The following is a 16430-nucleotide window of genomic DNA, read 5'->3' as shown; positions in this document are numbered from 1 at the left end:
AAGGTATTGATTTCTGTATGAATCTATACCTCCAAAGGCTGTAGTCGATAACAAGCAGGAACATCCTACTTAGGTCAAAGTCAATGTTTACACAATCATGCTAAATGATATACCTGCTTACCAGATACAGAATTTCTAAAACCAATACAGGTATATCAGTCTCACTATAGAGCGGTATAAAATAACTGTCCATTGTGCTAAATATAGATTCTTTAACTACAAAATACAAAATTATGTACTCAGCATTAAAACCTATGACTAAACTTACCGTGGAATTTTCATTAGTTATTGTTATAAATTATCATGACAAGAATTATACATGATTATGATGTGTGGCCTGTCCAAAAAAATTAATCCATGAAATACTTTTAGTGTAGTATGCTCTACTACCTGATAGTTTATAACTGAGGTTTGGGCTAGCTCTTATACTTAGTCAGAAACTTAAACTCAAAACCTTTTCTTCTAAGTCCAGAAATTTTAGGTTTATACCCAAAAAGAATTCAAAATTGTAGAAATGCTAGTAAAGTGCGTAATGCATTTAGCTATACATCCCACGATACACCTATAATTCAGCTATACATCCCATGATACACCTATAACCCAGCTATACATCCCACGATACACCTATAATCCAGCTATACATCCCAAGATACACCTATAATCCAGCTATACATCCCACGATAACCTATAATCCAGCTATACATCCCACGATACACCTATAATCCAGCTATACATCCCACGATACACCTATAATCCAGCTATACATCCCACGATACACCTATAATCCAGCTATACATCCCAAGATACACCTATAATCCAGCTATACATCCCACGATAACCTATAATCCAGCTATACATCCCACGATACACCTATAATCCAGCTATACATCCCACGATCCACCTATAACCCAGCTATACATCCCACGATACACCTATAATCCAGCTATACATCCTACGATACACCTATAATCCAGCTATACATCCCACGATACACCTATAATCCAGCTATACATCCCACGATACACCTATAATCCAGCTATACATCCCACGATACACCTATAATCCAGCTATACATCCCTCGATACACCAATAATCCAGCTATACATCCCACGATACACCTATAATCCAGCTATACATCCCACGATACACCTTTAATTCAGCTATACATCCCACGATACACCTATAATCCAGCTATACATCCCACGATAACCTATAATTTAGCTATACATCCCACGATACACCTATAATCCAGCTATACGTCCCACGATACACCTAAAATCCAGCTATACATCCCACGATACACCTATAATCCAGCTATACGTCCCACGATACACCTATAATCCAGCTATACGTCCCACGATACACCTATAATCCAGCTATACATCCCATGATACACCTTTAATCCAGCTATACATCCCACGATACACCTATAATCCAGCTATACATCCCACGATACACCTATAATCCAGCTATACGTCACACGATACACCTATAATCCAGCTATACGTCCCACGATACACCTATAATTCAGCTATACGTCACACGATACACCTATAATCCAGCTATACATCCCACGATACACGTATAATCCAGCTATACATCCCACGATAACCTATAATCCAGCTATACATCCCACGATAACCTATAATCCAGCTATACATCACACGATACACCTATAATTCAGCTATACATCCTACGATAACCTATAATCCAGCTATACATCCCACGATACACCTATAATCCAGCTATACATCCCATGATAACCTATAATTCAGCTATACATCCCACGATACACCTATAATCCAGCTATACGTCCCACGATACACGTATAATCCAGCTATACATCCCACGATACACCTATAATCCAGCTATACATCCCACGATACACCTATAATCCAGCTATACATCCCACGATAACCTATAATTCAGCTATACATCCCACGATAACCTATAATTCAGCTATACATCCTACGATACACGTATAATCCAGCTATACATCCCACGATAACCTATAATTCAGCTATACATCTCACGATACACCTATAATCCAGCTATACATCCCACGATACACCTATAATCCAGCTATACATCCCACGATACACCTATAATCCAGCTATACATCCCACAATACACGTAAAATCCAGCTATACATCCCACGATAACCTATAATTCAGCTATACATCCTACGATACACGTATAATCCAGCTATACATCCTACGATAACCTATAATTCAGCTATACATCCTACGATACACATATAATCCAGCTATACATCCCACGATACACCTATAATCCAGCTATACATCCCACGATACACCTATAATCCAGCTATACATCCCACGATACACCTATATCCAGCTATACATCCCACGATACACATATAATCCAGCTATACATCCCACGATACACCTATAATCCAGCTATACATCCCACGATACACCTATAATATGTCTCACTGTACCACTAGATGTGTCTCACTGTACCACTAGATGCGTGTCTTACCGTACCACTAGATGTGTGTCTTACTGCAGTACCACTAGATGTGTCTCACTGTACCACTAGATGTTTGTCTCACTGTACCACTAGATGTGTGTCTCACTGTACCACTAGATGTGTGTCTTACTGCAGTACCACTAGATGTTAATCATTGTATGAACCACTAGATGTGTATCATCGTATGAACCACTAGATGTTTATCATCATATGAACCACTAGATGTTTATCATTGTATGAACCACTAGATGTGTATCATCGTATGAATCACTAGATGTTTATCATCGTATGAACCACTAGATGTTTATCATCATATGAACCACTAGATGTGTATCATTGTATGAACCACTAGATGTGTATCATCGTATGAACCACTAGATGTTTATCATTGTGTTAACCACTAGATGTTTATCATCGTATGAACCACTAGATGTGTATCATCGTATGAACCACTAGATGTTTATCATCATATGAACCACTAGATGTTTATCATCGTATGAACCACTAGATGTTTATCATCATATGAACCACTAGATGTGTATCATTGTATGAACCACTAGATGTGTATCATCTTATGAACCACTAGATGTTTATCATTGTGTGAACCACTAGATGTTTATCATCGTATGAACCACTAGATGTGTGTCACTGTACCACTAGATGTGTATCATTGTATGAACCACTAGATGTTTATCATTGTATGAACCACTAGATGTGTGTTATTGTATGAACCACTAGATGTTTATCATTGTATGAACCACTAGATGTGTGTTATTGTATGAACCACTAGATGTGTATCATTGTATGAACCACTAGATGTTTATCATTGTATGAACCACTAGATGTGTGTTATCGTATGAACCACTAGATGTTTATCGTATGAACCACTAGATGTGTGTTATCGTATGAACTACTAGATGTTTATCATCGTATGAACCACTAGATGTTTATCATCGTATGAACCACTAGATGTGTGTCACTGTACCACTAGATGTGTATCATTGTATGAACCACTAGATGTGTGTTATCGTATGAACCACTAGATGTGTGTTATCGTATGAACTACTAGATGTGCATCATCGTATGAACCACTAGATGTGTGTTATCGTATGAACTACTAGATGTTTATCATTGTATGAACCACTAGATGTGTGTTATCGTATGAACTACTAGATGTGCATCATCGTATGAACCACTAGATGTGTGTTATCGTATGAACTACTAGATGTTTATCATCGTATGAACCACTAGATGTGTATCATTGTATGAACCACTAGATGTTTATCATCGTATGAACCACTAGATGTTTATCATTGTATGAACCACTAGATGTGTGTTATCGTATGAACCACTAAATGTGTATCATTGTAGGAACCACTAGATGTTTATCATCGTATGAACCACTAGATGTGTGTTATCGTATGAACTACTAGATGTTTATCATCGTATGAACCACTAGATGTGTGTTATCGTATGAACTACTAGATGTGCATCATCGTATGAACCACTAGATGTGTGTTATCGTATGAACTACTAGATGTTTATCATTGTATGAACCACTAGATGTGTGTTATCGTATGAACTACTAGATGTGCATCATCGTATGAACCACTAGATGTGTGTTATCGTATGAACTACTTTGATGTTTATCATCGTATGAACCACTAGATGTGTATCATTGTATGAACCACTAGATGTTTATCATCGTATGAACCACTAGATGTTTATCATTGTATGAACCACTAGATGTGTGTTATCGTATGAACCACTAGATGTGTATCATTGTAGGAACCACTAGATGTTTATCATCGTATGAACCACTAGATGTGTGTTATCGTATGAACTACTAGATGTGCATCATCGTATGAACCACTAGATGTGTATCATCGTATGAACCACTAGATGTGTGTATCATCGTATGAACCACTAGATGTGCATCAACATACCACTAGAATATCAGTGATTGCTACAGGTTTGGTGCATTATAAGATGTCTGATAAGACACATACCTGAACCACTGACGGCAAGGACTTCGGGAGCGATGTAGTTTGGAGTGCCAACAAGAGAGTGTGCGAGACAGCGATGGTTGTGGCGTTTTCGGCGCCGTTCGAGGGGTTTTAGGGGTAGGCTACATTTACACTCTACTTCAGATGCAAAGTTCACATCCATAGAGTCTTGTCTTAGGTGGTGACCTGTAAAAGGAAAATCAAATTCAAGTCTCAGACTTCTCATGTAAATTTACAACCCAGAATTAAACTGCATACTGAACAAGGTGACATAATGGGGAAGACTTTTCTGGTGATCTTTACTGTTTATAAAATTCATAGTGCAGAATTCACCGATCTTCACTGTTTATATAATTAATAGTGCAGAATTCACCGATCTTCACTGTTTATATAATTAATAGTGCAGAATTTACTGATCTTAACTGTTTATATAATTAATAGTGCAGAATTAACCGATCTTCACTGTTTATATAATTAATAGTGCAGAATTCACCGATCTTCACTGTTTATATAATTAATAGTGCAGAATTAACCGATTTTCACTGTTTATATAATTAATAGTGCATGCAGAATTTATTGATCTTCACTGTTTATATAATTAATAGTGCAGAATTTATTGATCTTCACTGTTTATATAATTAATAGTGCAGAACTCACCGATCTTCACTGTTTATATAATTAATAGTGCAGAATTCACCGATTTTCACTGTTTATATAATTAAAAGTGCATGCAGAATTTATTGATCTTCACTGTTTATATAATTAATAGTGCAGAATTCACCGATTTTCACTGTTTATATAATTAATAGTGCAGAATTTATTGATCGTCACTGTTTATATAATTAATAGTGCAGAATTTACTGATCTTCACTGTTTATATAATTAATAGTGCAGAATTTACTGATCTTCAGGGTATATCTTTAAATTTACTGTTTATATAATTAATAGTGCAGAATTCACCGATCTTCACTGTTTATATAATTAATAGTGCAGAATTTACCGATCTTCACTGTTTATATAATTAATAGTGCAGAATATTAATAGTGCAGAATTTACTGATCTTCACTGTTTATATAATTAATAGTGCAGAATTCACCGATCTTCACTGTTTATATAATTAATAGTGCAGAATTTACCGATCTTCACTGTTTATATAATTAATAGTGCATGCAGAATTTATTGATCTTCACTGTTTATATAATTAATAGTGCAGAATTTACTGATCTTCACTGTTTATATAATTAATAGTGCAGAATTTACTGATCTTCACTGTTTATATAATTAATAGTGCAGAATTCACCGATTTTCACTGTTTATATAATTAAAAGTGCATGCAGAATTTATTGATCTTCACTGTTTATATAATTAATAGTGCAGAATTTACCGATCTTCACTGTTTATATAATTAATAGTGCAGAATTTACCGATCTTCACTGTTTATATAATTAATAGTGCAGAATTTACTGATCTTCACTGTTTATATAATTAATAGTGCAGAATTTACCGATCTTAACTGTTTATATAATTAATAGTGCAGAATTTACCGATCTTCTTGGTTTATATAATTAATAAAGCAGAATTTATCGATATTCACTGTTTATATAATTAATAGTGCAGAATTTACCGATCTTCAAGGTTTATATCATTAATAGTGCAGAATTAACCGATCTTCACTGTTTATATAATTAATAGTGCAGAATTTATCGATATTTACTGTTTATAAAATTAATAGTACAGAATTTATTGATTCAATGTCCATAAAATTAAAAGTGCAAAATTACTGATCTTCAGCAATGTTTACAAAAATTGATTGTGTCTGTTCATTGGAGTAAACAATATACGGTAGCAAGGCAAATGTTGTTTTAACTTTGTAATTTCTAATAATTCTAACAAGACCAAAATTTAAAATAAAAATATATCAAAATAATTGTTTATACTATATTAGGAAAGTGATTTACTAAATGATGTTATTCTTAACATTTTGATTCTTGATATTTAGAATTACCAACAATATAATGTGTCCAAACCGATTACTAGTTTTCAATTTCACAAATAAATCCAGAACACATCTTAAAATAAAAATAAGTCTTAATCTGACCTTTTTTTTTATCAATTACATGTACTAGGTACTAATACAGAAATAAATATTTAACTTGGCTTGGCCTTTTCTATAAGATGCATACCAGGAATCTAGGCTAAAGTGTATTGTAAAAATATGATTGTTTACTCCTGACAAAGACAAGCCATGGAATGTTGGGTACATGAAAGGCCCTACACCTACATACATTAGTGTAATGACCAGTCGACCTGGGGTACATATTATATTGCCTAGCTATTGTCACCTTACAAAGCCAGCTTTATATCCAATTTCAATAGCATGTATGAATGCCCACACCTGAACATCTCTGTTTTAAGTTTAGATAGCCGTATACCCATTAAGACTGGCTGGCTAGGTCAAGTTAACCTGCCTAACAATGACAGTTCCATTTAAATACATTTTGAAAATACATACAGCTCACATGATATCAGTTATGTTGTAATGTTTTAAATACCTCTGGGACAAAGATAGCTGGCTATGTCATTCGTAAAATCCACAGCAATTCTGAAAATGTTATCTCTGATAAAAAACCGATGACTGACAAGTAATTCCCCATGCAATTTTGTTTGCTACATTTAGTGTAATGAATTTTAATGACGATAAAAATCAGCAAATATTTACTATTTACTCTATTGAAAAATCCAGGTGTGTTTTACCAATTGAACTTCCCGAAGGAAACAAACCCCTTCTTCCACCTCACAGAGTGCACACACACATAATTATAGTCTTTTACGTAACAGAATATGTGTCTTAAACAAACATCACCAGTCAAAATGTTCAGTCAGGTAATAAGTCAGATACACCGGTATAATATACTCAATAAAAGATAAGATGGTTAAACAACCAAAAGAGGACACAGGAAATACCACAGAATTACATAATAGACAGTGCCCCAAATCTGCCTTAAAATAGCATGGTGAAGGAGAGTTATATCAAGTGTTTACAAAGCTATCCCCCACTTACAACGTTACTCCCCACATAACACTACACAAACTACAACCTTATAAGGTCATTCAAACTTGGAATGTAGGTCATGATTAAATGGAGGCCAAGGCCAACTTAACTCCGAACTGAACAATACAGGAATAACTTACCAACCAGTCTTCTATACCAACAAATAACCTATGGCCCTGAAGGGCAAGACATTACATGGGCCAAAAAAGAACTTTGATATCCTGCCCACTATGTAAAAAGTTTATAATTTGGCCTGAACACATGAAACAAACTCCTGAGGAACACTTGTTACAACCCTGAGTTAAGGGTTATCGCTGGTCTGAACCCTTGTTACAACCCTGAGTTTAGGGTTATCGCTGGTCTGAACCCTTGTTACAACCCTGAGTTTGAGGCAATAGCTTGTCTGAACCCTTGTTACAACCCTGAGTTTGAGGCAATAGCTTGTCTGAACCCTTGTTACAACCCTGAGTTTGAGGCAATAGCTTGTCTGAACCCTTGTTACAACCCTGAGTTTGAGGCAATAGCTTGTCTGAACCCTTGTTACAACCCTGAGTTTAGAGTTATAGCTTGTCTGAACCCTTGTTACAACCCTGAGTTTGAGGCTATAGCTTGCCTGAACCCTTGTAACAACCCTGAGTTTGACGCTATAGCTGGCCTGAACCCTTGTTACAACCCTGAGTTTGACGCTATAGCTTGTCTGAACCCTTGTTACAACCCAGAGTTTAGGGTAATAGCTTGCCTTAACCCTTGTTACAACCCTGAGTTTGACGCTAAAGCTGGCCTGAACCCTTGTTACAACCCTGAGTTTAGGGTTATAGCTGGCCTGAACCCTTGTTACAACCCTGAGTTTGAGGCTATAGCTTGCATGAACCCTTGTTACAACCCTGAGTTTAGGGTTATAGCTTGTCTGAACCCTTGTTACAACCCTGAGTTTGAGGCTATAGCTTGCCTGAACCCTTGTTACAACCCTGAGTTTGAGGTTATAGCTTGTCTGAACCCTTGTTACAACCCTGAGTTTGAGGCTATAGCTTGCCTGAACCCTTGTTACAACCCTGAGTTTGAGGCTATAGCTTGCCTGAACCCTTGTTACAACCCTGAGTTTGAGGCTATAGCTTGCCTGAACCCTTGTTACAACCCTGAGTTTAGAGTTATAGCTTGCCTGAACCCTTGTTACAACCCTAAGTTTGATGCAATAGCTTGCCTGAACCCTTGTTACAACCCTGAGTTTAGAGTTATAGCTTGCCTGAACCCTTGTTACAACCCTGAGTTTAGGGTTATAGATTGCCTGAACCCTTGTTACAACCTTGAGTTTGACGCTATAGCTAGTCATTTTTCATTATTTTTTGGTTGGGGTTAATCAATAGTAAATCTACTATCAACACACATCTTGATAAAGCTACATATGCATATTACCACAAAGCTATGCTGACCAACATCATACATGTATGCATGTATCTTATTAGCTACTGATCATGAGCACCAAACCTTCTAAGGAATGTGAACCATGTGTTATCTCGGTCAGTTTGGTCAGTTTACAGGTATAAAGCATTAATTCTACAGAGGGACAGTAAAGTCTATTAATAAGACACCTACACATTGTAGCCTAGTTACACCTGAGCTCTCAACCATGCTGTGTGATGAAGCAGTTCTCCTGAGTATCTTATAGGTTAATGGACACATTCCTTCTGTGTTAGGGCAAAGGTTCCACATGACATAGGTGGAAAACATCTACATAAATGTCGACATTTCCTTTAGTTTCATCCCGAAATATCTATAACAAACATCGAGATCAGCTATAATCCTAGCTAGTCATGAGAAACACTAGTACCAATTACAAACGCCTAGATCAACTAGGGGATGAAAGGTTCTAATAATCCCATTTTTTCTTCTCAGTCAGGATAAATATATCCTACTTATTTCATCATGGCTTAGTCAGGATAATCATATCCCACTTCTCACCAGGGCTTAGTCAGGATAATCATATATCCCTCTTATAATTATCTCGTCAGGGCATCGGATGAACATATCCCACTTATCGAATCAGGGCTTATAAGTAATAAGGATAAACATATCCCACTTCTCATCAGAGCTTAGGATAAAAATATCCCACTTCTCATCAGAGCTTAGGATAAACATATCCCACTTCTCATCAGAGCTTAGGATAAAAATATCTCACTTCTCATCAGGGCTTAGTCAGGATAAACATATTTCACTTCTCATCAGAGCTAGGATAAACATATCCCACTTCTCATCAGAGCTTAGGATAAACATATCCCACTTCTCATCAGAGCTTCGGATAAAAGTATCTCACTTCTCATCAGAGCTTAGTAAGATAATATCCATATCAGTACTAGTAGGATAAACAGATCCCCCACTTCTCATCAGGGCTTTGTTAAGATAAACATATCCCACTTCTCATCAGGGCTTAGTAAAGATAAACATATCCCACTTCTCATCAGGGCTTAGTAAAGATAAACATATCCCACTTCTCATCAGAGCTTAGTAAAGATAAACATATCCCACTTCTCATCAGGGCTTAGTAAAGATAAACATATCCCACTTCTCATCAGGGCTTAGTAAAGATAAACATATCCCACTTCTCATCAGGGCTTAGTAAAGATAAACATATCCACCTTCTCATCAGGCTTTGTTAAGATAAACATATCCCACTTCTCCATCGAGGCTTAGTAAAGATAAACATATCCCACTTCTCATCAGAGCTTAGTAAAGATAAACATATCCCACTTCTCATCAGAGCTTAGTTAAGATAAACATATCCCACTTCTCATCAGGGCTTAGTAAAGATAAACATATCCCACTTCTCATCAGAGCTTAGTAAAGATAAACATATCCCACTTCTCATCAGAGCTTAGTAAAGATAAACATATCCCACTTCTCATCAGAGCTTAGTAAGATAAACATATCCCACTTCTCATCAGAGCTTTAGTAAAGATAAAATATCCCACTTCTCATCAGAGCTTAGTACTAGAGTAAGATAAACATATCCCACTTCTCATCCAGGGCTTAGTAAAGGAACATATCCCACTTCTCATCAGGGCTTAGTAAAGATAAACATATCCCACTTCTCATCAGGGCTTTGTTAAGATAAACATATCCCACTTCTCATCAGGGCTTAGTAAAGATAAACATATCCCACTTCTCATCAGAGCTTAGTAAAGATAAACATATCCCACTTCTCATCAGGGCTTAGTAAAGATAAACATATCCCACTTCTCATCAGGGCTTTGTTAAGATAAACATATCCCACTTCTCATCAGAGCTTAGTTAAGATAAACATATCCCACTTCTCATCAGGGCTTAGTCAGGGTAAACATATTTCACTTCTCATCAGAGCTTAGTCAGGATTAACATCCCACTTCTCATCAGAGCTTAGTCAGGGTAAATATCCCGCTTCTCACCAGAGCTTAGTCAGGGTAAATATCCCACTTCTCATCAGAGCTTAGTCAGGGTAAATATCCCACTTTTCATCAGAGCTTAGTCAGGGTAAATATCCCACTTTTCATCAGAGCTTAGTCAGGGTAAATATCCCACTTTTCATCAGGGCTTAGTCAGGGTAAATATCCCACTTTTCATCAGAGCTTAGTCAGGGTAAATATCCCACTTCTCATTAGGGCTTAGTTAAGATAAACATATCCCACTTCTCATCAGAGCTTAGTTAAGATAAACATATCCCACTTCTCATCAGAGCTTAGTCAGGGTAAATGACAACCTCTATATAAGCCTATATTTTGTCTCAAAGGACTGGAGGTGCTGTTGATAAAATAGCATTTGTTAGTGTTTTTATTGAGTTGTAACAGGCAAGTGTACATATATATATATATTGCCCTGTTAAAGACCAGCTTCGATTTGTAAATTTGACTGGGTTCTTCAATTCTATTTCTACAATTACAGTGTTATTTCAACAATTCTGTTCAGCACAAATCTGTCATTCAAAAGAACTCTCCAATCTCTTACAACACATGGACTATTAAAATATCATTAGATATTTGTGGATCCATCCAGCTGGAAAATTTGAAAGGAGGGCATGTGTATTTCTTAAAATAGCTTATGAAGAGATTAAATTTGTATATAATGCTGAAAGAAATTTTAATTCCAATTTCCAATTGCCAGATTGAATTTGTTTAAATCCAGGGCATTGTCCTTGAACATGATAAACATCTTAATATGTTCCCTAACAATAGAAACTCTTACAGGATAAATATCTAAATATTCTCTATACTAATAAACCTTACATAACATTTAAATGTCTACTGGGCCAACAGCAATGGCATTCATATATATGTAACATATATACCTAACATAAACAAAAGACTACTGTCAAATACCAAACCTGAACAACCTTCTAGGGTAATAAATTCATCTCTATAAGTAATCAGTATTCATCTAGGGTAATAAATTCATCTCTATAAGTAATCAGTATTCATTCTAAGTCTGCAGCATCATTGACAAGGTTTAATCATGATCAATGACACAAGTTACGATATTCTGACACCTAAAATAGTCCTACTAGAACTGATTCATTACTATTACAAAAACTATACTTGACTAATGCATACAAGAATTGGAAATCTCAAAAGCAGCCAAAATGTCCCTACTGGTACTTGCATCGCTCTGTCTTTTCTCTCCAATTTGCTGCCTCCAATACATTTTTCCTTAACAATTAACTTGTCACCTGAAATCTATCGGTTTTTCCAGGTATATTTTCCAATCTGTAGATTTTCTAAATTTTAAATTCAATGGGCGACAGTTTTATCAACATTTCTTAATTGAAAATTGTCCATAGGAAAACACTGAATTATTCCAAAAGACATTACACAATTTAAGGAAAGGTCATCGACTAAGAATTCTTTTATTCCAATAATGTTTTCTAATGGAAAAATCTCAAGTTAAGGAACATACTATTACATTACAGTGCAGGACAGGTATAATCTGAGTTATATACGTACCTTGTGGCTGGTAGTACTTGGAATTGTGTGTCCATCGAAATCCGGTACATAATCCAAAGTCTGTTAGTTTCATGTGTCCATCTTTGTCAATTAAAATATTATCCGGTTTGATGTCTCTGTGAATGAACCCCATCTTATGCACACTTTCAATGGCTAGCACTAATTCTGCAATATAGAAGACAGCAAGAGGTTCGTCGAATATTTCCATTTTTATAAGAAGACCCATAAGGTCTCCGCCTGGTACATAGTCCATCACAAAGTACAGATTATCACGATCTTGGAAGGAGTAGTAGAGTTTCACCACCCACTCATTGTCTGCCTCCGCCAATATATCACGCTCCGCCTTGACGTGAGCCACTTGGTTACGTTTTAACACATCACTCTTCCGTAACATTTTCATGGCATACAGTTGATTGACCTCTTTCTTTTGTACAAGTGCCACTTCTCCAAATGCACCGACGCCTAACGAATTAATTTTTTCAAACATAGATTTATCCATTTTTGCTCTTTTTAATCGGATGTAGTTGGATTCTTTCTGATGAAGCATGCGCCTCATTTGGTGCTGAGCTTCATCAGACAGTCCCACTTTCGACATTTCACGTTCTAACTGTAATCGTCTTTTTTCTCGCTCCTTGTGAGATTTTAACACATTTTCTATATGTTGTTCCATATAAAATTTAAATGCTTGCGGTGAATAGTTTCTCACTAAAGTTTCACCACGTAAAGAGTCCTTTTCCTTTGCATCAGCTTTTCGTTCCGGCATTGGAGATGTACACCTTGTTTTTTCAGAGTGACTACAACTGCTTGCGTCAGAAACTGTTGACGTTGTTTCATCGGTTTCATCATTTTGTTCATTTTTACTTGCACCATTAACTTTTTGTGAGCTCCCCCTCGACGGTTTGCCAGTGGAATGGGGAGGAAGAGGTGGGGGTGACACTACTGTTCCTTTTGTTGGCACAGGTGGAGGTGTGTCTGAAGATTCTGGAGAAATTCTATGTAGAGGCACTCTTGGTGGCAGCGGTGGCTGTTCCTGATTTTGCCCTTGAATTTGACCATAGTGAACAGGGTAATTCATTTGTAACTGTGGGTGAGATGAAGGGGGATGCTGATGAGCGTACGGAGTCACTATTTGCACATGTGGGGGTAAATGAGCCTGTTTGTTTTGTTTTCCAGGGTAAGGGGGTGGGGGTTTGTCAGGGATTTTATCTGAAAGTCTATCTGGAATATCTGAATTACTTGTTGATGTGGTTGACATGGGTGACTGGTTTGTGCCCCTTAAAGATATGGGGGAGTCTGACCTTGGGGTCGACCCAGGAGTGTCCAAAGGACGTCTGATATATTCATATGGTACCTGGCTCCGCTGTACCACAACACTACGAGCAAAGTGGGGGCCATGCTGTCCAAGATTTATTTGAATCTGGGGCTGGCCCCCATGGCCTTGACCTGCCATATGGGGGTGCATGGAATCAGGACGCATCATTGAAGATTTCTGTTGCACAATATGGGGTTGATGTTGGATTTTTATCTGAACTTCAGGAGTTGGAGGTCGAGGGCTTGGCACTCCTACTTTTGCTTCATAAGACGACACATAATTTGTACCAGGCGATTGTGATGTCACATAATTTGTACCTGGCGCCTGTGATGTCACATAATTTGTACCTGGCGCCTGTGATGTCACATAATTTGTACCAGGCGCCTGTGATGTCACATAATTTGTACCTGGCGCCTGTGATGTCACATAATTTGTACCTGGCGACTGTGATGTCACATAATTTGTACCTGGTGACTGTGAAACAAAGTTTGTACCACGAGACTGTGCGGTGACGTAGTTAGACCCAGAAGACTGAGATGTTACATAGCTGGTGCCCTGTGAATGAGAAACATAATTTGGCCCTGGTGACTGAGCCGGGGACATAGGTATTGTGGCCGTCATAGGTTTAGGTTTAGTCACTTTTTTACTCTTTACTGTCTCAGACACAATTTCTGGTTTAGTACAGTATGCCATTGATTGTGCTGGAGAAAGACCAGTCTTTTTGAGAACATTATCTGATCCAGAACCTGGTACTGTGTTATTAACAGTGATCTGAGTCTCGTACCGTGGAGTTGGCCGATACACTGGAGGAACGGTGGATGAAATAAGGTGCGACTGTTCCGTATGACCTTGACCTGATATGTTAACTACTGGTGATCTACTCACCGGATGCTGACTATACGGTGGAGGTGGTTTGGAATAACGGATAGTTATCTGCCCTTTACCACCAGAGCCTATTCCACTAGGATTAGATATTGTTACCAACTGTCCTGTAGGTCTCTGTACAATGACAGGCTGGTGACCCAGACTGTTGACAGGACTCCTGCGTTGCGGTGTGATATGCCCCGCGTGTGTTAGGCCCTGCGCCTGCTGCTGTTGATGATGATGTAGTTGATTTAACATGGTACTGTGTTTGATATGTGGTTGTCCCGGAATTATTTGCTGCATGTCACCGGGCGACGGAATCATGTTCAACTGTCGTGATGGCAGCTGTTGGTTGACCATTTGATGGTGGTGGTTAATTTGCGAAGTCTCCATCATATTCTGTTTGCTCATTGGTGTGGTTTGATTCATTCCCAGTGCCGAACTACTCGACACTATTGGTATCCGTGGGGGCACAGGTGGAGGAATCTGATCGCCGTTAGTTACTGGTGTTAGATTCGCCACTGATGTATCATTCGGTAATGTCCGACTAGGAAGTGAACACTGCGGACTATCAGACCTTTCACTAGTACTGTCCGTAAATCCATTCTGCACTGGCATCTCAATACTCTGTTTACGATTCTGTAGGAGTTCTGTAAAGTAAAGAAAATCCATCGTTAAAATATGTACACGTCTAATAGACAATAGCAGAAATCATAAAGATATTAGGATGTCTGTACTCACAATTAATCACAGTTAAAATCTATATATACTGGATACATCACAACAGTACTGCTCTAGTAACAGCAGAAATTGACCAGGTATGTATGAAATATGTTGATCAATATACTGTAAGCAACAGCAGGTATATTTCATTGTATTTTGATGGTAGGAACAGGTAATCACAACTTATTACTATAAATAGAGTTTTACTCATGTTATTATGACACTATGATGACACTAAAAATACAAATACAATTATCATCAATTGGTAAACTATAATAGGTTTAAATAGTTATTTTCTCATCAGCTATAATAGGTTTAAATAGTTATTTTCTCATCCTCAATAGCCAATCAACAATGAAAACATCATTAGGCTCATAAATAATCGTTAAAATTATCAAAAAAAAGGAAAATCAAACAAATGAAATTATTAACGACAAATGTCAACGATCTGTGAGAACTTGATAATAAATAGCAAGTTATTTTTATTAATGGTATATAATATAACTGATGTGACTTGTCAATCTTGCTAACAGTGACTATAAGGTATTGGTATATAACTTACGTGACTTGTCAAGCTTGATATAGCCATTGTGTCCGCCAATTGACTCCTGTAAAAGAAAGGAAGTAAATTATTCCCTGACAGAGGTCTTGTAAGTAAAGTTATTTGAGTAATTTTAACTGACTGATGTAAGTGTGACTTCTAAATAAAAGACTTATCTTATATAAGGTTAAAGTGATTAATTACAAATATCCTCTTTTGAAAAAATACATTGTGTGTGGGTGGAAAATGTATACCCAGATACAAAATGTCATTGTGTTGTCTTTGAACATCATCTGAAAAGTACTCTTAAATAACCTGATAACAACCCAGTATGTCAGTAAAATAACCCCATAACAACCCAGTATGTCAGTAAAAATAACCCCATAACAACCCAGTATGTCAGTATAAATAACCCCATAACAACCCAGTATGTCAGTATAAATAACCCCATAACAACCCAGTATGTCAGTAT

General features: G+C 37.0%; 1 protein-coding gene across 4 annotated transcripts in view; it reads right to left on the bottom strand.

Moving 5' to 3' along the window:
* The window catches only part of LOC117328079 (serine/threonine-protein kinase LATS2-like), a 64631-nt gene that overhangs the window by 12787 nt on the left and 35414 nt on the right, over window positions 1-16430 (bottom strand). For 3 of the 4 annotated variants that reach the window (XR_004532828.1, XM_033885420.1, XM_033885423.1), the window contains 3 exons: window positions 15980-16025; window positions 12519-15344; window positions 4503-4685 (listed from right to left, as the gene is read on the bottom strand). Coding sequence is in view for 3 of the 4 variants with exons in the window: in XM_033885420.1 (XP_033741311.1) it covers window positions 4503-4685; window positions 12519-15344; window positions 15980-16025 (3055 nt within the window). In the remaining variant the exon portion in view is untranslated. The remainder of the gene's footprint in view (window positions 1-4502; window positions 4686-12518; window positions 15345-15979; window positions 16026-16430) is intronic. The other variant, XM_033885422.1, reaches the window with a different exon arrangement.

The sequence above is a fragment of the Pecten maximus genome, chromosome 5, assembly GCF_902652985.1.
Source record: "Pecten maximus chromosome 5, xPecMax1.1, whole genome shotgun sequence".
Taxonomy (NCBI): domain Eukaryota; kingdom Metazoa; phylum Mollusca; class Bivalvia; order Pectinida; family Pectinidae; genus Pecten; species Pecten maximus.
The sequence above is the reverse complement of the archived record's forward strand: the minus strand, read 5'-3'. Positions and strand labels throughout refer to the sequence as shown.